This window comes from Macaca fascicularis, chromosome 3, assembly GCF_037993035.2.
Source record: "Macaca fascicularis isolate 582-1 chromosome 3, T2T-MFA8v1.1".
NCBI classification, from domain to species: Eukaryota; Metazoa; Chordata; class Mammalia; order Primates; family Cercopithecidae; genus Macaca; species Macaca fascicularis.
The window spans coordinates 107,938,217-107,965,431 of NC_088377.1; the positions used below are offsets into that span (position 1 = coordinate 107,938,217).

The 27,215-nt window shown below is 38.1% G+C and overlaps 1 protein-coding gene across 3 annotated transcripts in view; it reads left to right on the top strand.

The window, feature by feature from the left end:
• Positions 1-27,215, top strand: part of RAPGEF5 (Rap guanine nucleotide exchange factor 5) — a 242,475-nt gene that overhangs the window by 79,126 nt on the left and 136,134 nt on the right. For all 3 annotated transcript variants that reach the window (XR_012432604.1, XM_015447640.3, XM_065542208.1), the window contains one exon: positions 11,324-11,372. Coding sequence is in view for 2 of the 3 variants with exons in the window: in XM_015447640.3 (XP_015303126.2) it covers positions 11,324-11,372 (49 nt within the window). In the remaining variant the exon portion in view is untranslated. The remainder of the gene's footprint in view (positions 1-11,323; positions 11,373-27,215) is intronic.

Sequence of the window (27,215 nt, forward strand, 5' to 3'; positions counted from 1 at the left end):
CCTACAATTCTGTGATACCAATACTTTTCTTAAAACCAACATTATTGGCATGAACCATCTATTAACAACAGATAAAATAATATGGTTAATATATCAATTTTTATATCCCATAGCTAATAATTAGCACCATGTTACATGCAGTGAGTGAATTTAGGATTAGCTCTTTAGACACTGGGACTGGGGGTGATTTTTCCTCATCTACTTTTATTCATTTTCTGAATTTCAGAAATAAACCTACATTACTATAAATTAACAAAAACCAAAAAAAAGTGATTTTGTTTAAAAATTAACATAAGTATAAATTAAACAGTTTCCAGATTATGCACATTGTATGATGTTGATGTGATGTAAAAAATCAGAAAAGTTATGAACGTCTTGATAATTAAGGTTAGCTCCATGCAGAAACTGGAATGCAGGCTTTGTCTAGATAAGGGAAAGAAAAGAACATTCTAGATAGATTGTAAGACTTGAGAGACATCTCGGGGTGAAAATGGAGGCAAATAAATGAGTTAATTTGAGATGAATTTGGGGCACTGGTTAGGACTTTGGGGTACAACAGGAGAAAGTTGTAAAGGGAAAGAGAGTTTGGTGTAATCTAGTGAAGGTTGTATAGCAAGTAAATCATGTTCCAGAGCTAGGCTGTATTAGCAAGTGACTTTAAGGCCCTAATGAGGTGTTGAGGGGTAGTTTTTCCAGATCTGTGTCATTCTGTAATGGGTAAAATGGTCCCCCAAACATGAATACCCATTTGGTCCTGCACATATTACATTACAGGGCAAAAGGTGCTTTACAGATGTAATTAAGGCTACAGACCTAGATTGTCATGTGGACTCTGTGTAATCATATGAGCCTTTAAAATAAAGGAGAGAACTTGCTTTTGTGGGAGTCAAAGTAATATGGCAGAAGGCAAGGTGAATGAAATTCTGAGCCTAAGAGGGTGTCATCGTGTCATTGCTGGCTCTAAGATGTAGGAGCCTGTGTGCAGACACCAGAAAGAGGGCCCTAGGAGCTATGGGCAGCTTCTGGGTGACAACCAGCGAGGAAACAGGTACCTCAGCCCTACAGACATAAGAACTGGATTCTGTCAATGACCTGCATGAGCATGGAAGAACATGCTCCCCCAGAGCTTCCAGTAAGGAGTGCAGCCCAGCAGGTACTTTGCTTTGGGCCTTACAAGAGGCCTTGTGAGAAGCAGAGAACCCAGTTGAGCCACTCTGTACCTGGACTTTTGACCTATACAAATATGAAATAATAAGTGGATATTAAGCAGTAAAATGGGTGATGATTTGCTATGGAAGATATATTAAACTAATGCACATTTCTTGTTGAATACAAGAATTTGAATTTGGCTTTGAATTTGAATTTGAACCCATAATCTCCTGATTCATAACACAGCAGTTCTCTTTTGAATGTCAGAAGCTGCCAGGGCACAGCTACTTAAGTTGATTGATACCTCTGACGTTTCAAAGTGAATTTTGAAATCTGAAGTCTGTCCTTCATACATTTATAAAGGCTTCAGAATTCTGTAGAAATCTAAAAGTTCATTTTTAAAGTAAAGTCTGAAAAAGCACTTTAAGCACTGTTTACAACTTTTCACTGAAATGTTTCAGCCTCTTTTATGCTTGTTGCAATGGGACTGGGCTAGGTAGGTGAAATATAATAAATGGAGGAAATACTGATTGTGAAAGAGTTTATAATTTCGGTGGAAGAAGCGGCTTAAACATATGCAATATTAAAGCAATTAAAGACTGGATATGTCCTTGCTTCTGTCATTCAGCTCAACTATATTCTAATTATGTGATGAGGATGATAATAGCTAACACTCAAATAGCACTTACTCTGTGTCGGATCAATTAGTCCCGATGATTTATACATGTTAATTCATCTAAATCTTACAACAATCCTATGAGGTAAAGGACTGTGACTCCACCCCACCATCAGGAAACTCAGCTTCTCTCAAGGTTGGCATAAAATAATTAGAGATTTCCTACTCTTGTTTTAGATTTTTGGATCTTGGGTTCTGAATCTTGTTCTTCCAGGAGGCTTCACTTGTTAGCAGTTTTTATGCATAGAATTTCTAGTTAGAAACAGTCTTCACCAATCTGAGTTTATCCCAATATCAGTCTTTGTAATGTAACATCCCTACAAGGTTCTACAGGAATCTGTCCCTACAAATGAGAGATTGCTACCATAGAAGATCCCTAGAATGTCTGGGACTTGACTGTTGATGTAGTTACATAATTGCTATAGTTTATAATCTTATCTCCAAAGGGCACAATGATTGGGAAAATATATGTATGGAATGGTGTGTAACATAGAATAAAAGACATAGTAAAAAGGCATGAGTTTAAAATTATGTTATGGCTTTAAAGATGCTTTATTAAATAAACTGTATCATGAAAATTCACCTGAGAGTCATTTATGAGCTTTTAGTAGATTGAATAATACACTGGGTCTGCCAGAAAACAGTAAGAAAATTAACTTGAGACATAAAAATTAAAATTTTAATGCTGTAAACATAATGTTTTATTTCATTATTACAAAAAAATTAAAATGTCTAACAGACTTATTCCCTTAAAATACATTTTATATATGAATTTTTATTTATCAGGAAATTCATGTTGATCAGCAGTTAGGGCTTCAGAGAAATTACCAATCAGAGGTTTTAAGAGCAGCTTTGAAAACTGAAGACACAGATACACCTGCTCTTTTGAAAATATGTTAGTGTCGTTAGCTTGGCCTTCTCAGAGTTCTTGTAAACATCTGTAGTTTCTTCTGTTGTTTGTACTATGAAATTCATGAGATTTCCACAACAAGAAATGGTTTCCCACAGTTTTTTTTTTTATCTATTCATTCAGATTTGCACCACCTCTATCTCTGTCAGGTGGATTAGATGGCCATAACATCACCAACTATTCAACTGCAGGCTGACAGATGTCACCAACTCCCAGGTGACATGAACAACCCCCACGGTCTCCAAAGAGAACATGCTTGTTCTCTTTTGATAGTGGGGTGATTAGGAAATGAGATATTCTTAAAACAAATCTTTAAAAATTCCTTAGGGCACTTCTGATATATACCTTCCCATGGAAAACATCTCCTATTGAATCTCACAAATTCAATAGACCATTTCCACTGTGGACAGTTCTGGGTATTTGAAAGTTCTTACAGTGAGCTAAAACATATCCTTTTGCAACTTCTCTCCGTTGGTCTGAATTTCAACCTCAGACTTTGAAATACTTGAAGTTAATGATCATGTTCCCCCTACACCTTCTCAGTAACAACTGTAAACATTTTACTTGTGTTCTTGATCACAAACATATGTACCAGGAATGGTGCCAGGAGTCAGGGTCATAATGATGAATAAAGGAGTCCATTTCAGTGGGCTTATAAACTAGTTTTGGAGCCCTCCAGCTAAAGAGGAGATTTCATTAGAGTGTGATAAGTGTTATAATTGAAACAAGTATAGAGTGCTATTGGAGTATAAACAGGACTTCACACAGGAGAGGTGAGTGACACTCAGGAGAAGATGGTACCTAAGTTGGGATCTGAAGGGCAAGTACATGACAGCCACACAGGTGGGGAGGTGGGGAGGCATTCCAGACAGAATATGTGAAAAGGCCTGGGACAAAGAGAGAGCACAGTCCATCCAGGGAATTGCAAATGCCATATTTTAAAAAGCTTGGAGCATGGATTTTGGAAGGAGGAATGGAGATAGAGATGATACTGAAGACCAGACCAGAAGAACACTATATATGCAGTATCAGACATTGAACTCTGTCATAGTGTCATGGAGAAATCTTTGAAGAGTTCTTTGGGAAAAGGTATCATATTATAAAATTTATATTTTAGGATGATTTAGTCTGACTGAAGAGTAGAGAATGACGTGGGATGGAGAGAGAAAAATTAGAGACAGAGGCCTGAGTAGGAGACAGTGATGGGCTGAGCTAAATCAGGGATACCTTACTTCCTGACTTGGGACTGTGGTATCTGATGGTGCCATTCATGGAGCAGATTTGTGGAGTGCAGCAGAAGTGGTAAAAAAGTGACTTCAGTCTGGGTTCAGTGGCTCACTCCTGTAATCCTAGCACTTTAGGGGGCTGAGGCAGGAGAATTGCTTGAGCCTAGGAATTTAAGACCAGTCTGGGCAACAAAGCAATTTGTCATCTCTACAAATAATAAAAAAATTAGCCAGGCATGGTGGTGTGTGCCTGTCCTCTCAGCTACTTGGGAGACTGAGGCAGGAGAATCGCTTGAGCCCTGGTCATGGAGGCTGCAGTGAGCCATGATTGGACCACTGCCCTCCAGCCTGGGCGACAGAGTGAGACCCAGTCTCAAAAAAAGAAAAAGTGAACTCACCTTTGGAAATGTTGAGTTTGAGCCACTAAGTGGGACTTTCAGGTCCGGAAGGTAGATGGCTGTGGGGATCTAGGGCTGAGGAAATATGGGCTGGAAATGCAAATATAATTGAAGTCATGTGAGTGAATAGAAAGAGAAGGTCAAGAGGGTTGAGGATAAATCACTAAGGCATTTCAAAGTCTTTGTAAAAGGCAGAGGAGAAGGGGAGCCTTTGGAGAAGAGAAGCAGTAGCCAGAGAGGAAGGAGAAAACCTGGAGCATGGGATACCATGAAATCCCAATGGTTAAGAAAAAGGGAGTGAGTAATAGTCAAATCGTGCAGAGAGGATGAGGTAAATGAGGATGGCTGTGTTCGTCAAGTTGAGCTACAAGGAGCTGACTATCTTCTGGCCATTCTACTGTGGATACTGTCTACTCCTCATGGACCTTAACAAAACTGAATACAATCCAGATATTGATCTTTCTGGAGTCCATTTTTTGTGTGTGACCTGAATGTCATACCTCTAGCAATATTCCTAAAAACAGTGTTATCCATTCTAAGTAATCCAACTCCCATTAACTTATAGTATGCTTGTACTCAACTATCAGATCTTTTTAATGTGAACCACTATCACATTAGGTGTATGTGTAGCAGACTTAATAGACGTTTAAAATCTGTAGAAGACTTTATTCCAGTTCATTTTGTTAGTTTCAGATCACTTCTACATATATTAGTCTTTAAATGGCCAGCTATTATCTCAGTTACAATGAAGTTAATATGCATATTTCTTTGCATTAAACAAGTCTATTTAAGTGATTTAAAAGATACCCTGAAGTGCCTTGAAACAGATGAGTAAGGATAGATACATTTTATCATCACAGCATGCTTAACAAATACCTGTTTGATGTGATGACAGCAGTTATTGGGGAAATAACTATCTGTTAAATAAACTATTTGTTGGAGAACAGTAGTTTCTTGGCTGGGCATGGTGGCTCATGCCTGCAATCCCAGCACTTTGGGAGGCTGAGATGGGCAGATCACTTGAGGTCAGGGGTTTAAGACCAGCCTGGACAACATTGTGAAATTCCATCAGTACAAAAACATACAAACAAATTAGCTGGGCATGGTGGCAGGCGCGTGTAGTCCCAGCTACTCAGGAGGCTGAGGTGGGAGGATTGCTTGACCCTAGAAGGCAGAGGTTATGGTAAGCTGAGATCGTACCACTGCACTCCAGCCTGGGTGACAGAGCGAAACCTTGTCTCGAAAAAATAAGAAAATAAAAAATAAAAGTACAATTATTAAGAAGCATATTTATTTATTTTTTCTAGAATTCCTGAAGTCCATACTAGCTTAACATTGCATAATGGCTTAAAAGTTGTATATTTTTGGGAAGAAAACATGGAAGAATATTAGATTTATGTTTCTTCTTACATTTAGTTTAGGAAATTGAGAAAAATGGGCTCTGTATTTTAAAAACATTTCTATTATGGCATCAAAATTTAAATGTTTCTAAGATTAATAGATTTACTAAAAGCCTTTAGGGAATTTGTGAATTGGCAATTCTATTAAAAATTAATTTGTAAGGACAAGTTATGGATTATAGTAGGGAAGGGTTGTGATAGGAAAAGCCTTTGGTAACTAAGACCTTTGCCAGTATTCCTCTGTCCTCTCAAAATGACTTTCCTTGACTTTCTTTTTTTTTTGAGACGCAGTCTCGCTCTGTTGCCCAGGCTGGAGTGCAATGGTGTGATCTCGCTCACTGCAACCTATGCCTCCCGGGTTCAAGTGATTCTCCTGCCTAGGCCTCCCAAGTAGTGGGCATTACAGGTGCGCGCACCATACCTGGCTAATTCTTTTGTAGTTTTAGTAGAGACGGATTTCCCCATGTTTGTCAGTCTGACCTCATGATCCACCTGCCTTGACCTCCCACAGTGCTGGGATTACAGGTGTGAGCCACTGGGTCCAGCCCGACTTTCCTTGACTTTCTAATTGAGCTTCATACCTTGATTTCAAGGGCCTCCTCTTCCGGGAAGCCTGCTCATGTCTTCTCAGTTAACCTCTCCCACGGAGAAACTCTCTGTCACTCAGAGTTTGCATGAGTCTTAGCTTTGATGCAAAACAGGTCCGGGAGCCTTTGGATTTTAAGACTGAAGGCACTATTAAAGTGCCACAGGAAAAAGAAGACAGAATACTGGACGTAAGACTGACTCTGATTCTCACTGAATGTCAAGGCTATTTTGTGAACAGCCATGCTGGTTATCCAAGATAGAAAGCCAAAACATTTCAACACGTTTCTGACTCTAGTTTCTCATGGGTAACTAGGGGAGAGGGAAAACTTTGGGATATGTTTTATCAGTCCTTTAATCATCCTCTATTTAGACATTTACAAGGCCAAATATAACTGTCAGCTGCAAGTGTTTTGAATTGCATAGTTTTATGTTGAGTAAACTATATTTTAAATTAAACTTGAAGCTTCTTAAAAAGCCTCCTTGCAATTTTCTTTGTACTTGAATAAATCTTGTCTGTCGAACTGCTACTATAGTAAGTGAATCTTATTTGATTGGATTATAGCATAATTTTATATCTAAATACAGTAAAGGCCATGTTCCTTTACAAATGAATTAAATTAGAGGAGGACAAAGTACAGACTAAAAATTCTCAGTTGAAATGAAGGTCGAAATATGGGGCCTTGGAGAAAGTAAGATACTTGTTGAATAGAGCAGTGAGTTCTCACCCTGGATGCAATGGAATCACCTACGAAGCTTGGAAACAACGACACACACTGACGCCTGGTTCTCTCCCGAGATTCTCATTTAGTTGAGGCCCAAATATCAGTATTTTTTTAAACCTCTCCAAATGATTCTAATGTGCAGTCAAGTTTGAGAACTGCTGAACTAGATGAAAACTCAAGCTATTTAAAGAAAGCTCTTCCTAGTAAGCAGACGAAAAGTAGTGACCAAATAGCAATTGGAAAAGAAGAAACATGAGAAAAAGATGAGGGAGGGAAACTTTAATGTAAAACTAGTAGAGGTTTACAGTCCCTTATTCACAGTCCTATAATATAAAAACTCTGAAAAACGAAAGTTCTTCATAACTAACTTGGTGGCAAAATAAAAAACTGAATGTATTTGGTGGCAAAACTCTAGGCTTTTTCTAGTCTTCCTTTATCCCATTTGGTTTGAATAGTAATGCATTTCATGGAAGAAATATTAATGTATCTGACTACAAGTTGCTGCCCCAGACCTCACTTAAGATACCTTTCTGAAATATGTAAAATTTTGAATTCTGAAATACATCTAGTCCCAGGGGGTTTTGAAAAGGAGTTATGGATTATAGTAGGGAAGAGTTGTGATAGGAAAAGCCAAGCTAATAATTTACTGTTTCTGTCAGATTAAGAACAATGCATTTTTTTCTAATGACCTGGGCAGGGGTTTTGTATCCTCATTGAATAGAAACAATGGCCAGTATCAGAACATGGTTCTACATTTGGTATATTTCTCAAGCCTAACCTAACAGTGGCTCTATTTTGGGCATGATGAGAGGAACTCAGGTTTGCCAACAACACAGTTAGATTGCAGTAGAAAAATCATCATTGTCCTATAAAAGACTCTTCAGCATAACAAATGACTCCAGAATCTAGAGATTTGAAACAACGTGTATTTATTATGTTAGTACTGGGTCTGTCCCACAGACCTTGGCAGGTGGATGAAAGGAGTACTCAGACACAGGTAAGCAGTGTAAGAGCACCTAGGTGACTGCCTGGCTCTACTGGCCAGAGAGTACCCCTGAGAAGCTGAAGCTGCTTGCTTTTATTCAGTACAGGCGCAATGCGGAAAACCTGGAGCCAACACAACCTGTAGGTAATTAACATTCATTGTTCCCCTTTCAGGGAACGTCAGGTGTACACAGATGATCAAAGGTCAATTCCTGGTCAGCATAAGTAAACAAGCTTGTTTAAGATAAATTCCCCCACAGTCCTTTGTACCTACTCCTTGCCCTCTGCCTCAGGGTTATAGAACAGCTGCCTTCACCTGTTCTCTGCCCCCGCCCCCCCCCCGGGTTGTGCAGAACCTTCCGACCTTTCAGAAGGTTTGTGTCCTTTCCCTGTAGTTTTTCGCACCACTCTGACCGATCCCCCACATGTTAGGAGTTTGGAAGCACCTTAGCTAGGTAGTTCCCGCTCAGGGTGTCTCAGGAGGTTGTGGTCAGAATGTCAGCCAGAGCCTCAGTTATTTGAAGGCTCAACTGGCACTGGAGTATGACATTTCTTTTCCAATGCCAACAGGTCCCTTATTAGCACACGAAGAAAAGTGTAGTCCCTGTTTAAGTAATTGCTCAGAGTTTAAGGTTTTCAATTCAGTTTCATATAAACCTAACAATTATTTGCAAAGGCCAACTTTGAATCCTTCTAACATGTTCTGAAGACTTCTGCTGGGAGTAGCTTATGCCAAGGACATGCCTTCTCTGAGTTTTCATTGTCCTCCCTTGGGAAGTTTTTTCTCTCCCCTGGGTCCTTTCTGTATTTTCTCCTTCTGTCTTTGTATAAATAGGGTTGTCTCTTTAGCCACCTCTTGTGGGCTAATGAGTGTCAATTGCCCAGGATAATGTGAAGAAAAGGCAAACAGGTCTCTGCCTCAGTGGAGTTCCCAGCCAAAATATAGGCATTAGTCACACAACTTTAAATGATTGATTGATTGCTAGGTCATTTAAAAAAACAAAAAAGAACTGTGAAGATCCTATAGCAGCATAAAAGGGATCTTACCCAGTGTGTGCTCTGCTTGATCAGTACTTTTCCGTTTGTGTCTTGTAGGAAGACGAACCTATCTTTGGGTTTTATTTTGTTTTGTTTTGTTTTGCCAAAACCTTTTTCCCTCCTAGTGCAGAAACATGGAAGCTATCCTACATCCTACTTTGCATAAAATACTCGTATCCTCGCATGGCAGAGGTTCAGTGGATGTGGTGTAATACAGTACAGTAATCTCATTTATTTTATGTTAAAAAGCAGCCTAGGTTCTAAGTTGAACTGTGAAGTTCTTTGTGCCTTTCTCGCTGCCCATCTCTCACCCTCCCAGTGCCCTGGAAATGCTCCAGTTTTTGCTTGCTCATCTCATTCTTTCCTTTCTTTCTCTGTCAATTCTTTGAAAAGCTGTAGTGTTATACATTGGTGGGAATATAATCCTTTCCTTTTCTGAGCTGTTTCTATTTTGGGCATCATTTTCTAATTGGAAAAGGAAAAACTGAGAATCCCATAAAGGGATTTCAGGTGTGGAAAATTAAAAGAGGAAGCTGGAGATGACTGGTTTTGATCCTTTGTGAACAAATTAAGTGATCCACCTCGTGCATCATTTTCCATCTTTGCCTTCTCCCTGTGTGTGTGCCACAGTGGCGTTTTCCCTGGGAGGTCATAGAATCTGGAAACCAGTGACAAGACCCTTGTGAATGTTTATAATCTGCCTCTTTATCCCAACTCCAAATATTTGTGACACTGAATGAAGAAAATCCTAAAAAGGGCTGGTAATACTACAATAAACCTTACAAACAATTTAAAATATGTAAAATATGCAGTAATTGATATTTTTACTTTGATGCTTTTTAAATTTATTTGAGTATACATACCAGTACTTATAAAGGTTTTCTTGTGGTCATTCATCACTTCTGTCTGCCTCAGTACTCTTCCCGCTGAGTTCTTTAACTGTAAACTTTCCAACTGTGAGCATTTTCAGAGCTCAAACTCTTAAGGTTGGAGAAGAACTGATTGTCTTTTCACTGCTGTGTAATTTTCCTGAGAGAATCTTAAGGTGTCAAAGAATCAGCTAAATTAAGACTATGCGTTTTTGAATAGCTTTCACGTAGCCCATCAGGGAAAGCATGGCAATAAAGACAGTACATGGGACAGACTGCCTTCTGCAGGGGTGATAATGCCCTGGCCATTGACAAAGCAGTCCTCGGTGGAGTCTCAGGGTCTAGCATATTGCTACACTTGCCTTCCAGTAAATGAATGTAGATTACATTAATTTGAATAGCAAATCTGCAATTTAACCTTGAACTCCCTTGTTCTCACTTTAAAGTGTCATTACTGCAATATATTCAGCTGCCTGATACCCCCATCCCTCAGAAAAAACCCAACCATCACCAGTTCCAAACACCTGAACACACAAACTTCTGAGCTTGAGAGATTGTGTCCTGAAGAGGAGAGATCTTCCTCGTTATGGAATTTTTATTGATACCTTCATGTTATCTTTGAAAGTGACTGTGCTTATCTTTTTTGTCGCTGTTTCATGTTCTGCTTTGAAAATGTTTTCAAGGAAGGATTTAAGTGTTCGAAGTGGGAAAGATGAGAGTGAGATTAAGTGCTAAAAACTTTGGACAAGTAAGTAGGGTTTAAGACATTTAGGATTTTAAAGGTCATCTAGTCTATTCCCATTTCACCTGCCCTATGCATTGATGACGCTTGCTTTTATGTGGCATATTATCCAAAATGGTTGCTGTAAACCTGTCAGGCTTGCAGTGAACATTCATTATATTTGAGCAGAGGTCCAATTAAACCAGGATTACCTATATCAACTTTACTAGAATTTCTGTATAAACTAGCATCTTTGAGAGGTAAATAATATTTAATCTTTGTTATGGTATCATGTATATTTTAATAATTTAATTCATAATTGCATTATATCTGAATGTTATATAGTTTTTTTTTTAGGTACTTCCCATCGTCACAGTGTAAATACCAGTGTTTTACAATATATACATTCTGGCAACTGTCTAACTTTTAAAAAAGTAATTCAATATGATTCTTCTAAAAGTTCCTATGCAGAGGTTTTTCCACGTACTAAAAACAAGCAAAAATCAAAAAAGTGCTGGCAGCAAACTTCGGTTTAATTGCAACAGCTCTGAATTTGGGCTGCATATCTAAAAACAAAGTACTGCTTTTGATGGCTACATTTTTCTTCTTCTAATTTGATTTTTCCCCCTAATATTTTATTAGGTGCAGAGAGAGCTAGCAGCTGTGATTGCTTTGAAAGCAAGGAAGTCTGGTAAGTTGTCTTTTGTGGGGCTGGAGGAAGATTCTAATTCTTTGGGGGTATTTCACATATCATCTGGTAGTGTGCAGTTGAGTGTATCTCAGGAAGCTGTGGTGTAGAATGCAAAGAATTATCCCCATTTGTTTTTAAAAATCATTTGTTCTACCATCAGAATAGCACAGGATGTTATATGTAGTTTTTTAAGATAAAGTGTCACTGCTTTGCTCTAATCTATTTTTGATTTCAAGAAAAAATGAAATTTAAAGTTAAAAATATGTTTGTAGCCCATTGCAACCATATAAGGATCTAGGTACATGACAAAGTAAGCCAATCACCTTGTATTATGTATCTTAATGACAAAGGACAATGGATACTATAGAGGTGGTCTTTTTTATAAGGCTTTAAAAACTCAAAGTAGTTCCTTCTAAAAATAATTGAATTGCTTAATGACATTTCAAAGCAAACATTACTCCTAGGATTGATTGATAGGCCTGATTCCTCATACCTATAGGATATAATCTGTGGAAGTAACATGTGGAAAGGAAAAGGGGGCTTTCAAATACATTTTAAAGGAGAAAAAACATAGTCTGCTAGAATTCAATATGAAATGGAGACTCACTGAAGTAGAAAAATGCTTGCTTAGATGGGAGGAATGTCAGTAGGAGGCATCCTTTGCTGTTCCTCCCTTCGGAGGGAGGAGGTCAGTGCTGAATGGAACGAAAATCAGAAGGGAGGTACTTCTTGGATAATGTTAAACTAGACTAAAACATTTCAGGCGGAAATACTATGACAAAATAAAAGTGATGACCAAACTTGAAGAAATAAAATGGAATGGAAATGTCTCAGGAACACAAACTGTACATTTTATATCTTTCTTTTTCCAGTTAGAAACCCTAAGAATTTGATTTTTTCTTAGTTACTATTTGAACCAAACAGACCTTAGTGTGAATTAGCTTATTACATTCATGTTACTTTCTTTGTTGGTTTGGCGGATGTTGAGGACATAGAGACTGGAAGCTATAAAGGTAGTGGGGAGGAGGATGCAAGGAATAGCAATCTTGGGTATTGAACAGAGGGCAGCATGAATAGGGCTTCCCAGTGAACAGCATTATTTATATTTGCAGAGGTGGAGGCCAAGATAGAGAAAGGACATTAATAAAGTTTGCAGGAGGGAAATGCAAATCAAAATCACATTGAGATTTCTCCTATCCCAGCTAGAATGGCTATTATCAAAAACACAAAAAATAATAGATGCTGGCAAGAATGTGGTAAAAGGGAAACTCTCATACATTATTGGTAGGAATGTAAACTAGTACAGCCACTATGGGAAACAGTATGGAGGTTCTTCAAAAATGTAAAAATAGAACTACCATATGATTCAGCAATCCCATGGAAATGAGTATATCAAAGAGATATTTGCACTCCCGTATTTATTGCAGCACTATTCACAATAGGCAAGATGTCGAATCAACTTAAGTATGTATCAGCAGATAAATGGATAAAGAAAATGTGGCACATATACTCAATGAAATATTATACAGCCATGAAAAAGAATAAAGCCTGTCGTTTGTAGTATCATGGATAAGCCTGGAGGACATTATGTTAAGTGAAATAAGCTAGGCACAGAAAGACAAATACTACATGTTTTCGCTCATATGTGGCAGCGAGAAAAGTTGATCTCATTGAGATGGAGAGTAGAATGATGGTTGCTAGAGGCTGGCAAGGGTAGGAGGGATGAAGAGTTGGTTAATGGGTACAAAAATACAGTTAGAGGAGTAAATTCTCTACTGTTCAATAGCACAGTATCGTGGCTATAGTTATCAAAAATGTATTGTATATTGCAAAATAACTAGAAAAGAAGGTTTGAAATGTTCTCAATACAAATGGTATATGTTTGAGATGATGGATATCCCAACTACCCTGATTTGATTATTACACAATATTTGCATGTATTAAAATATGTACCATATAAATATGTACAATTATTATTTATCAAAAAAGTAACTCTAAAAAAAGATTGTAGGAGGGATGGCCTAGAAATAAATTCTGCTGGAGCTGATCTTGATTCCTGGGTCATGATAAAGAGACAAGTGTATAGTCTGTACAAGTTGGGATGACAGTGTCTTGAAGGATAGGATTTGATTTTTTAAATTTTCAGAATAAAGTAGAGACGTAATCAAAAACTTAACAGCACGTCATTGCCAGAGAAAGAGCAAGTAAATACAGTTAGGGAGGCTGGAGAAGGGGGTGGCTGATTTACACGGAGTGGGATGGGAAAGCCTCTGATTTGGAGATTTTTGAGCCAAGACCTAAAGTCAGTGAGAGAGAGAGCCCTGTGGCTATCCACAGAGCATTTGGACAGACACATTGCGTCAGATGGGTTTGAGAGATTGCAAGGAGGCAAGTGAATGAGGCTGAGAGAGGTAGCTTCGCAATGTCAGATGAAGAAGTTTCAACTTTCTGGAGGTGAAGGGAGATGAAGATGAGCAAGCAAGACCCATACATATTAGATTGCATAATGTCAAAGACTGGTGTGAAGTCAATTTTATTATGTTGTGATGTCACTGTATGAGATTAGCATGTCTGTTTCCCATACTTATTTGATCAGTGGAGCTTGGAATGTGAATACAATTTTGACAACTTCTCAGGGACAGAGTAAAGTGATCTCACACACTTATACTATGATGGGGACATCAATTCATAGTTTTTCAGAAAAGCAGTTGTTCAGTATATTCCAGTAACTCTATAATCCAATAGGTTTATATGACTGGAAGTCTGGCTGTAAGACATAATCAGAGTTGCATGTGAAGATTAAGATCGAAGAATATCTGTTGCATTGCTTTTTTTTTTTTTTTTAAACAAAGTAGTAACAATCCTTAATTCCCTATGATAAGGAAATAATAAAATTGATAGATCAGTGCACTGGAATATTAAACAGCTTTTAAAATGATATTTGGAAGAATTTATATAGTTATTTTTTCAGTGAAAAAGTTGTATACAATAGCATGTATTCTCTTTTTCATGATGAAAATAGCTTCGTTTATTTTTTCTTGCTATCATAGTAGAGCATACTCATTGAAAAAATCTTTTATAATACATGAATGTATGAAGAAGAAATTTAACAGTTATGTATCATTTCACCAATATAACCATTAATACTCTTGTTTTATTTATTTCCAAACATTTTTTAATTTTAATTTTAATTCTTTGTATTTTGGCTATTTCCATTTTTTTTCTTTTTCCTTTTTTTTTTGTTGTTGTTTTTTGAGATGGAGTCTCGCTCTGTCACCTAGGCTGGAGTGCAGTCGCGCGATTTCGGCTCACTGCAACCTCTGCCTCCCAGGTTCAATTCTCCTGCTTCAGCCTCCCTAGTAGCTGGGACTGCAGGCATGTACCACCACACCGGGCTAATTTTTGTATTTTTAGTAGAGACAGGGTTTTGCCATGTTGGCCAGGTTGGTTTTGAACTCCTGACCTTAGGTGATCCACCTGCCTCTGTCTCCCAAACTGCTGGGATTATAGGTGTGAGCCACCGCACCTGGCCACCAAACTTTTTAAAATTAATATGCAGATATTATATATTATATATTAATATGCTGCTGATTTAATAAAAGGATCATCTTATGTATGCTCTTTTGCGATAACTGTAGATTTGCACACAATTGTAATAAATAATACAGACAGATCCAGAGTATCTTTTACGCAGGTTCCGCCAATGGTAACATTTTACAAAACTACAGTAAAGTATCACAACCAGGACATTAACATTTTCACCAACACAGAGATCCCTTATGTTGCTCCTTTATAGCTACACTGACTTTCCACTACCTCTATTCTCTTCTTAACTCCTGGCAGTGACTAATCTGTTCTCTATTTCTGTCATTTCAAAAATATTATATAAATAGAATCAGACAGTATGTAACCTGTTGAAATGGGCTCTTTTCACATGGCATGATTTTCTAAGCTTCATTCAGGTTGTTGAATATATCTATAGCTTTTTCCTTGTTTTTGTTTGTTTGTTTGTTTTGAGATAGGGTCTCACTCTGTCTCCCAGGCTGCAGTGCAGTGGCACGATCTCGGCTCACCAAGGCTAAAGCAATCTTCCCACCTCAGTCTCCTGAGTGGCTGGGAATACACCACTACACCTGGCTAATTTTGTTTATTTTTTTGTAGAGACAAGGTCTCACTATGTTGCTCAGGCTGAGTACTTTCCTTTTTATTGCTGAATAGTGTTCCGTGGCATGAATGTGCCATGATACTTTTAACCATTTACCAATTGAAGGACATCTGGGTTTTTTTTTTTTTTTTTTTTTTTTTTTTTTTGAGATGGAGTCTCGCTCTGTAGCCCAGGCTGGAGTGCAGTGGCCGGATCTCAGCTCACTGCAAGCTCCACCTCCCGGGTTTACGCCATTCTCCTGCCTCAGCCTCCCGAGTAGCTGGGACTACAGGCGTCCGCCACCTCGCCCGGCTAAGTTTTTTCTTATTTTTTAGTAGAGATGGGGTTTCACCGTGTCAGCCAGGATGGTCTCGATCTCCTGACCTCGTGGTCCGTCCGTCTCGGCCTCCCAAAGTGCTGGGATTACAGGCTTGAGCCACCGCGCCCAGCCGACATCTGGGTTTCTTCCAGTTGTTTTGCTATTTTGAATGAAGCTACTACAAATATTCTTGTATAGGTTTTTTTGTATGTGTGAGCCTGTCTTCATTTCTCTGGAATAAATGCCCAGAAGTACAATTGCTGGGTTCTATGGTTATATGTTTAGGTTTTTGAGAAACAGCTAAACTATCTTTCACAGTAGCTGTGCAATTTTTTACATTCTCACTGGCAATCTATAAGTGCTCCAAATTCTCTCAGATTCTCTGCATCCTTGCCAGTATTTGGTATCGTTATTATTATTATTCTTATTTTTAATTTTAGCCATTCTGATACGTGTGTAGTGATAATCTCGTCACAGTTTTTATTTGCATTTTCCTGATGGTTCGTAATGTTGATCTTCTCAAGTGCTTATTTGTCATCTGAATGTTGTTTTTGGTGAATTGTTTGTTGATGCCTGTTGCCCAATTTTTAATTGAATTGCTTGTTTTTTGATTTTTACTCTTGAGTTTTGAGAGTTCTTTATGTATTCTAGGTAGTAGTCCTTTGTTGATAAGGACTGGTTGGCAAATATTTTCTTCTAGTCTGTAACTTGATTTTTTCATCCTCTCAACAGAGTTTTTCACAGAGCAAAGGGTTTTAATTTTCATAAAGTCCAATTTATTTATTTTAATGGATTTTTTAGTGCTTTGGGGTTAAATCAAAGAACTATTTGCCTAGCTCTAGAGTCCAAATATTTTCTGTGCCTTTTCTTCCCCTAAAAGTTTTATGTTTTACATTTAAGTCCATGATCACTTTTGAGTTAGTTTTGATATGAGGTATGAGACTTAGGTCAAGTTTCTCTTTTTTTTTTTGGTGTATGAATGTTCAGTCACCTCAGCACCATTTGCTGGAAAGACCATCTTTCCTCCAATTGCTTATGCACCTTTGTCAAAAGTCACGTGGGCATATTTGTATGGGAGTATTTCTGAGTTCTTTGTTCTGTTCCATTGAACAGATTCCATTGGTATCCACCAATACTACAGCATTGATTGCCATAGCTATATGTAAAATGCATTTTTATAGGATTAATATTATTGTTATTATTTTTGAGACAGGGTCTCGCTCTGTTGCCTAGGCTGGAGTGCAGTGGCACAATCACAGCTCACAGCTCACAGCAGCTTTGACCTCCCAGGCTCAAGTAGTCTTCCTACTTCAGCTTCCTGAGTAGCTGGGGCTACAGGCAGGCATGTGCCACTACATGTGCCTAATTTTTAAAAATTTTTTTATTTCTGGTAGACAGGGGTTTTGCTATGTTGTTCAGGCTGGTCTTAAACTCCTGAGCTCAAGGTGCATGGTGATCCTCTCACCTTGGCTTCCTGCACGCAGCCTAATTTTTATATCAGCAATATAAGTTTATATGTTTTTATTAATTGTATATACTAGCAGTTTATTTACTTCTTGGTTGTACGTTTAGGTTTTTAGTTTTTTTTTTTTCCATTGTAAATAATAATGGAAGAACCTGAACATATATTTTTGTACATATCTCTGTTCCCTTTTCCAATTATTTCCTTATAATAAATTACTAAAGGTGGAATAGCTAGGTGTGGACAGTATTAAGGTTTTGTTTTTCACATTTAGGACTTTAAGTCCTCTGGAATTAATTTTATGTATATGGCATGATGTGGAAATCAAAATGTTTTCCTTATGTTAAGCCAGCATTCACTGAATTCTTTATTAGCATTCATTGAATTCTTTGCTCACTAATCTATAATGCTCACTCCATTATATACACAGTTTATATACGTGCTATGCTTAGATTTATTTCTGGTCTCTGTGTTCCACTGATCTATTTACCTTTCCTTGTGCTTACACAATCCTGTTTTTATTACCAATGCTTTATAATAAGACTTTAGGGGAGAGTGGGGGCATTGGATGGGTAAGACAAGTCTCCTCTTACTTTTCTTGTTCTCCCCTATAGGGATTTTTTAAATGTGTATTCACCTTATAGATTATTACATAAATCTGACATTTTTGAGATAATGTGTTTCTATTCAATGAATATAGGATATCTTTCACTGTACAAGTCTTTGACATTTTTATTTGATATATTTTTAGGTACCTTGTAGTTTTGATTACTATTGTAAATGAACTGTTCTTTCTAATACCTTTTTTTTAATTGGTCCTAAACTCTGCCTTGTGTGATGGTTCCTCAGTGTTTTTCTTTAATGAAATTTTTTGGATGGACTTTGTTTTTTAGAGCAGTTTTAGGTTCATAGCAAAATTGAATACGAAGTGCAGAGAGTTGCTCTATACCTCCTGCCCCACACATGTACAGTCTCTCCACTATGAGCATCCCACTCCGGTTTAGAATGTATGTTTCTTACAATCACTGAACCTCCATTGACATGTAGTTATCACCCAAAGTCCATAGTTTAGGGTTCACTCTTGATGTTGTACATTCTACGGGTTTGCAGAAACGTATAATGACATGTATCCACCATTATAGTGTCTTACAGAGTAGTTTTACTGCCCTAAAAATCCTGTGTGCTCCACTTATTCAACTCTATCTTCCCCTAACCCTCTACAGCCATTAATCTTTTTTAATTTTAATTTTAACTTATTTTTTATTTTATTTTTTTTTTGAGACGGAGTCTCGCTCTGTAGCCCAGGCTGGAGTGCAGTGGCCGGATCTCAGCTCACTGCAAGCTCCGCCTCCCGGGTTCACGCCATTCTCCGGCCTCAGCCTCCCGAGTAGCTGGGACTACAGGCGCCTGCCACCTCGCCCGGCTAGTTTTTTGTATTTCTTAGTAGAGACGGGGTTTCACCGTGTTAGCCAGGATGGTCTCGATCTCCTGACCTCGTGATCCGCCCGTCTCGGCCTCCCAAAGCGCTGGGATTACAGGCTTGAGCCACTGCGCCCGGCCAATTTTAACTTATTTTTTAAGATGGAGCTTTTGCTCTTGTTGCCCGGGCTGGAGTGAGTGCAGTGGCGTGATCTCGGCTCACTGCAACCTCTACCTTCCGATTTCAAGCAATTCTCCTGCTTCAACCTCCCGAGTAGCTGGGATTACAAGTGCCTCCCACCATGCCCGGGTAATTTTTGTATTTTTACTAGAGACGGAGTTTCACCATGTTGGGCCAGGCGTGGTGGCTCACGCCTGTAATCCCAGCACTTTGGGAGGCCGAGGTGGGTGGATCATGAGGTCAGGAGTTGAGACAACCATTAATCTTTTTACTCTCTCCATAGTTTTGTCTTTTCCGTAATGTCATATGGTTGGAATCGTATAATACGTAGCCTTTTCACACTGGCCTCTTTTGCTTAGTAATATGCATTTAAGGTTCTTCAGTCTTTTCATGGTTTCAGAGCTCATTGGTTTTTAGTGCTGCATAATATTCTATTGTCTAGATGAACCAGTTTATCCGTTTACTTATGTAAGACATCTTAGTTGTTTTCAAGTTTTGGCAATTATGAATAAAGCTTCTATAAACATCTATATGCAGATTTTTGTGTGATTGTAAATTTCATCTCTTTTGGGTAAATACCGAGGAGTTTGATTGCTAGATCGTGTGTTAAGAGTATGTTAAATTTTATTAGAAACTACCAAGTTGTCTTCCAAAATGGCTATATTATGCCTTGCTCCACATCCTCACCAGCGTTTGATGTGGTCAGTGTTCTGGATTTTGGCTATTCTAATAGGCCATTTTAATAGATGTGTAGTGATAGCTCGTTGTTTTCATTCACAATTCCCTAATGACATATGATGTTGAGCATCTTTTCATGTACTTACTGTATATCTTCCTCACTGAGGTAGGTATTCAGGTCTTTTGTTCATTTTCTTAATTGGTATGTTTATTTTCTTATTGTTGAGTTTGAGTTCTTTGTATATTTTGGATAATAGTTCTTTATCAGATATATGTTTTGTAAAATATTTTCTCTCTGTAGCTTTCCTTCTTACTCTCTTAAGTGTCTCTGCAAAACAGGAATGTTTTTATTTTAATGAAATCCAACTTATCAAGTTTTTCTCTCATGGATCATGCCTTTGGTGTTATATCTACGTCATCACCAAATCTAAAGTCATCTAGATTTTCTCCTATGTTATATAGTCTAGGAGTTTTATAATTTCACATTTTCCATGGAGGTCTGGGGCCTAGTGTGAATTCATTTTCAAAGGTGTAATGTCTATGTCTAGATTCTATTCTTATTTTATTTTTTGCATGTGGATATCCAGTTGTTTCTGAACCACTTGTTGAAAAGACAATCTTTTCCCCATTATATTGCCTTTGCTCCATGTTAAAGATAAATTAACTATATTTGGGTCTATTTCTGGGCTCTCTATTCTATTCCATTGACCTATTCATCTATTGTTTGTTGTTGTTGTTGTTGTTGTTGTTGTTTTTGAGACGGAGTTTCGCTCTTGTTGCTCAGGCTGGAGTGCAGTGGCGTGATCTTGGCTCACCACAACCTCCATCTCCCGGGTTCAAGTGATTCTCCTGCCTCAGCCTCCCGAGTAGCTGGGATTACAGGCATGCACCACCACGCCCAGCTAATTTTGTATTTTTAGTAGAGACGGTTTCTCCATGTTGGTCAGGCTGGTCTCGAACTCCTGACCTCAGGTGATTTGCCTGCCTCAGCTTCCCAAAGTGCTGGGATTATAGGCATGAGCCACCACACCTGGCATATTTGTCTGTTCTTTCACCAATACCACACTGTCTTGATTGCTGTACCTTTATGGTAAGTATTGAAATTGGATAGTGTCTGTCTTCCAACTTTGTTCTTCACTTTCAGTTTTGTGTTGACTATTCTCAGTCTTTTCCCTCTCCATAAAAACTTCAGAATCAGTTTATCTGTATCTACATCTATTATCTCTTCTAGTTGGCTCTTTTGTTGTTGTATGAGAATTTTTGATTTTGTGTCCCTTAAAATTGTTTAACTCTAATGAGTTCTAATACCTTCCTTGAAAATTATCTTGGATTTTCCACATGGACAAATTCATCATCTGTCAATGATGACTGTTTTGTCTGTGTTTACCAATGCACATAATTCCTTTTTCCCCGTATTATAATATTTCATTAGAGCCTTGCAGTATAAGGTTGAATAATATCAATGATAGTTGGCATTCTTATTTTGCCCCAACTTTAATTAAATATAATGTTTTCTGATTAGAAGAGCAATATAAATGAAGAAGATTGTATTAGGAAAAAACAAAGACATTTCTTTCTTACAACCCCTCCCCACCCTGAACTACAATAAATTTGGGAAACAATCTAGGGGTAAAAATAACCAACAAGATATGTATTACTATATTCAAGGAATTCAAATACGGAAATATTAGAGATACCTGCCTGATTCACTGTGCGTTCTCAATGCTTGAGTTGGCATTGAGAGTGGATGTAAAGTAACAATGGCAAGGTACAAAAGAGCCTAAGTCATAGGTATTATATTCATTCGTTCCTTTATCAAACTCTAGTTGGGCACAAACTATATGCTGAATGTGGTGTAAGGCACAGGATACAATAGTGAGCAAGGACAAGTGTGGCCCTTGCTGTTTTAAAATCATAGCATGTTTCATAAATAGAATGCATTAATGAGTCAGTGACTGTCAGAGAAAGGTAAACTTATTATTGTGATTTTAGGAGGTGATCAAATGCAGAACCATTAAGCATGGCCTTAATTAAGTAGAGTTCCAGCTGCAGAATGGTGCTTTCGATGTATGCTTCTTATTTTTAAAACTATTTTGAATATTTTTTAAAGGAGAAGCTAATATATATCAAATAAAAAAGTATTTAAAAATGATAGCTGGCACATCTGGAGCTTGACAGAAGGAATTGATTACCCTACTATCTCATGTCTTGTAGTAAAACTGTTAATTAGGGCTCAGGTGGTCCTGTCAGATTTATGTCTAACTGCAAAAGGTTATTAAAATGAGTATTAATATAAAAAAAATTTTGGTTTCAGCCCACTGTACAAACAGAAATAAAAGTAACTGCCAATCAATGTAGGTTTTATAAATAATTGAAGGCTGTAGCTTAGTAAAAAATCTATTTTGTTGTAATTTTCTAAAAGGCCATTAGGATGTGCCTTTGAACAGTTTTCTACCCTAAGAGCTAATCTTAGTGGATGTGAATAGCATTTTAAGGCTTCGTAAGATTTGCAGAAATTTGCACAGATATCCTTGCACTTCTTTCTTCTTGTTGGACTGCTTATTCTCTTGCTAATGCTGGCTCATTAGTGTCTTGGGAGATGTGTTACTTCCCTTTTCCAGGGAATCCAAAGTACTTTTAGCTCTCATTATCTTTAGATCATATGAAATTTGTGCCATGGTGGGCTTCTATTTCTGGAAAACCAGAAATCTCATAGTGGTTAATCTCCTTGGCAGCATTTAAACTTCACTCTGTCCTTAGCCCATAGCTAGTTAAGTGTTTTAAAACTAAAGTATCTGGGATTTTAAAGTTTGAAAAGGAAAGAAAGGACTCCAGGCTCTGCTTCATTTTTGCCATTACGTGTCTTTGCGACCTTAGCTTTGTGATTTCAATTTGTATCTTGCAGGGGCTGGTGTAAAATCTGGTAACCTCAGTGATTCCTTCCAGCTCTAATATTTAAAAATCCTATTATAACAATGTTTTCACTTTTTACATTTGTTCACCTCAGTCACAACCTTGGGACTATTTTATTCAGGATTATTTAAGTGCATGTGACAGAAAAACTAACTGAAAACCAAAAAGGGAATTTTTTGCATCAGGGACTCTGTAGAGTTTAACCGTCTCAGCGAGGGATTGTCCTGATAGCCCCAACAGAAGCTTTGCTGTGATCTTGTTGGAACCCACCTCTGGAGCAGCAGGAGAATGGCAGGGGGAGGTAGACAGGTCAAGTCAACACCACACAAGCAAAATACATGGCTCTGCAAAGAACACCAGCAGAGGGGAGAATGGCTGCTGGTCAGGCAAGAGTAATGTGATCACCCCAGAAGGAATTGTTTGCACTGTGTCAATCACAAGATTTAGAGAGGAGGTGCCACCCTGAGACTCACACAGGCTAGAAAGTCTGCAGGCAGAATGCAAACTCACGTTTTCCAACACTTGGTCTCTGACATTTCCAGCCACACTCCCACTCTTGGTTAGTAATTTTCAAGATAATGAGAGTAAGTATGTAATTTGTGAAAAGGCATTCTTGTTTTCTGTTTTTGTTCCTGGAAATTGAAAGGAATGAATTGAAAATTCATAAACTCTTCAAGTTGTAGGTAATAGCATTTTTTTCCCTCTTTCTAGGATAAACTAGCCAGGAATTCAGGTTAAAGTTTTCTTTGTGTACCAAAATATTTTATTAAGATATTAAAATATATGTGATATATCAAAGTGTATAAAATGGTTTAGCCTGTTGTGTTTTTGTTTTTGGTTTTGTTTTTGTTTTGAGACAGTCTCATTCTGTCACCCAGGCTGGAGTGCAGTGGTGTGATCATAGCTCACTGCAACCTTTGCCTCCCAGAGTCAGGTGATCCTCCCACCTCAGCCTCCCGAGTCGCTGGGACTATAGTCATGCACCACCATGTCCAGATAATTTTTAAATTTTTTTTTTTTTTTTTTGGTAGAAATAGGGTCTTGGTATGCTGGGCAGGCTGGTCTCAAGCTCCTGGGCTCAAGCAATCCTCCCGCCTCAACCTCCCAAAGTGCTGGGATTACAGATGTGAGCCATGGTGCCCAGCTAGCCTATCGTGTTTAGCTTTTTAAAACATTATTATTTTTAAGAGACTAGAACGGATAAGAGAGAAGCCAATGTTTTACATTAAATTGTTTTTTCTAATCTTATAGATCCCCTCGTTTTATCATCTTTGATTCCTATGTTCGAAAAATGTATCCTATATGATCTTAGAATCCTATATTCAAGCTTAAATAGGGATTTGTGATGAGCATATGGTTTCAACAACCTGGTAACTCTTACTTGCCATGACAGTGAACTCCAGGTAAAACATTCAAGTAGGAAACCCCAGGATCTGGTAATCAGGGTGGATCTATTAGACTCAGGGTCCCCAACCCCTGGGCCATGGATTGGTGCCTGTCCGTGGCATATTGGGAACTGGGCTGCACAGTAGGAGGCGAGTGGCAGCGAGCAAGCATTACCCCCTGAGTTCCCCCACCTGTCAGATCAGGGACAGCAATTCGATTTTCACAGGAGCGTGACCCCTGTTGTGAACTGCACATGCAAGGGATCTAGGTAGCATGCTCCTTATGATAATCTGGTGCCTGATGATCTGGGGTGGAACAATTTCATCCCAACCATCCCGTCTCCCCTTCCTCTCCATGTCCATGGAAAAATTGTCTTCCACGAACTTGTTCCCTAGTGCCAGAAAGGTTGAGGACTGCTCTATGAGACAATCTGAGGGGTTTGATTTTTTTTTCTTTTTTTTTTGAGACGGGGTTTCACTCTTGTCGCCCAGGCTGGAGTGTGATGGCGTGATCTCAGCTCTCTGCAACCTCCACCTCCTGAGTTCAAGCGATTCTCCTACCTCAGTTTCCCAAGTAGCTGGGATTACAGGCATGCGTCACCACACCTGGCTGATTTTTTTTTTTTTTTTTTTTTTCAGTAGAGACGGGGTTTCTCCACCTTGTTCAGGCTGGTCTCAAACACTCGACCTCAGGTGATCTGCCCGCCTCATCCTCCCAAAGTGCTGGGATTCCAGGCGTGAGCCACCACTGCACCCGATCTTTTTTTTTTTTTTTTTTTTTTAATTACCCTTTGTCTAAAGTACCAGCTTTCCAGATCTACTGTGAGTAACAGTCACATCACCAATAACACGATTTTGGAAAACTTAGAGGTTTTAAGCCCCCTTTTCAAGTATATGTATGTAAGATTGGGAGCAGTCACGTGTTAGCAGGACTCAACAATGTGAGGCATTTGTGAAGTTTGAGACTGGACATCAGTGGAAAGGCGTATTCTACTTTGGAGCAGAATATTCCAAAGACAAAATATTCATGTTGCTTTGTCACAAGAAATGAAATTGATGGCAGACTATTTTTAACAGTAGTAGTAAGGCTTTCCCTTTTCCATGTGTAGAAGAATAAAAATAACCTTTATATCTATGGAATAGCTTCTGCTTTTATGGTCTTATAAATTTTTACTTTTTATTTTTAGTTGACAGATTCTTCTCTTAACGTAGCACCATATTAGACTTTACCTTGATCCTTTTGTAAATACATAGCTAATATTTAGGAGAATGCATGACAAATGGGATTTTAGAATGGATGTTAGTAATAAAATTAAGGGCCAGCAAAGACAGGCTGACTTGCTTAATATAATTATTGCTGTCTCACATTTCCTTTACCTTTCTGACAATATGTGTTTAATTTTTTTGGAAGAAATTTAAGTTCTCTTTAAAAACTACAGAGATATTATTTGAATGATCTCCTTTTGATCTTCTTTCTATCTAATCTCTGAATGTTCTAATAGAGAGTGTTTATGCTAAAAAATACTACATTATAAGAGGAGTCTCTTGGCTGTATTTAGGTAATTAAAAGATTATGTTTATTTTTTGGTGATGTTTTCAACCATGTACATTTCCCAAGACTTTCACAGCATCTCAAAGGATGGATCAGGATCCTCTCAGAATTGATTTTTCCAGATTGTTTTTGTCCTTTTCTTTTCTTTTGCCACATCCTCGATTACTGTGTCCGGCAGCACCCATCACTCTCATTTGTGGTCAGCACAGGCCTACACTGATTGTCTGGTAACCCCACTGAATGTGTTGTTTAGCATTTGTCAGCCAAGAGGAAAGAAGTGTCATGTGTTTTCCTCTAAAATAATCAACACAACATTCTTGTCTTCCTAATTGATTGATGATTCCTAGGTTGTTTTCCCCAAAAGAGAGAGCTTTGCCTAACACCATGCTGATTGTTGAAGTTTGTAAAATCCTCCTCCAGTGCTATAATAACTCCTTGTTCTAACATTTCCAGAGATAGTTCTTCTGTCCCTGCTTGCTGACAGAGTTTGTATATTCACATCCTGTCTCCACCGGTGCATGTTCTCGTTGAGCAGTGATCAATTCAGTGTTTGACGGGTTGTATCTTTCTTTCTTTTTTTTTTTTTTAAGCGGGATAAAACCATCATAAGAATCTTAAAACAGTAATTATTAATGCATTGTAAAGTTAAAGCATATTTGAAAATGTAAAATTATTACAATCAAGAAAGTAATAGCCCTGGTAAAGCTCAGGAATAATTGAAAACGCATTCAGCAGATGCTTTGTAAATTTTTTCTCACTCTCCCACTGGGATACAAAGAAAATTGCCTTTAAAAAAAGTCCCGTGACACTATCTTTTGTAATTAGAGCTATTAAGTCGAAATGATAAATAACCATTCAATGGCATACTATAAAAGAAAATAGCCCTTTGCACAGATTTCTCCTGATAAGCAGGAGATCTGAGAGTAGTGAGTATAGGAAGTTAGATTCCTTTAACCCTGAGAATTGTTTAGAATTAAGAAAATCAGAAAGCAAGGCAAGATAATTTTTTTTTTAATCCTTCAATATGGTCATGTCCATTAAGATAGTAAATGAAACAGATTTGCCAAGGAGGTGAATAATTATAACCACAGCAGCACATACTCCAGAATCCAAGGCTTTTGAGGTCTTGGTTTTCAAAAACACGTGGGGCACTTCAGTGAAGCTGTGTAACACTTAGTAGACAAAGCTAATTAAATCGCTGTTAAGTGGAAGCTTGTTCCTGTTCTAGGGAATTTGATACTGGGAAGAAGAACTGCACACTGATGGTACCAGTAAGGTGATGTTGCCCAGAGTGGGTTACTCTCTGGTCTTGCGTGGTCCAGGACAATGATTTTAAGCTCTTCAGAGTCCTACTTCTTCTTGCTCATGTTTTATACACATTTCTTAGCCTAGAGAAGCAGTTTCCTGACACATTGAGCAGAGAGGTGGGTGTAAGGCGGGGGAGAGGCATTAAAGAGAGAATCAAGTTTTCTAGTTGAGACCTAAGAAGCAGCTTCCAGCATTGCAGCTCCTGGGAACGTGTTTTTTGTGAGGAAACTAGATGAGCATAATGAGTGTACCCTGTGCATAAATCCAATATTAGTTCCATACCCGAGGTCAAATGAAAGTTAATGACCATTTACACACCAGAGATCTGAAACCCACATTTTATTTCCTTCTCATAATGACAAAAGGGGAGAGCAATTTATATTTAAATTGATTTAAATTTCAAAGCATAAACACAGAGGTCTCCCTGGCACCTCCATTTTTTTTTTTTTTTTTTTTTTTTTTTTTTTTATCAGTGAAACTTC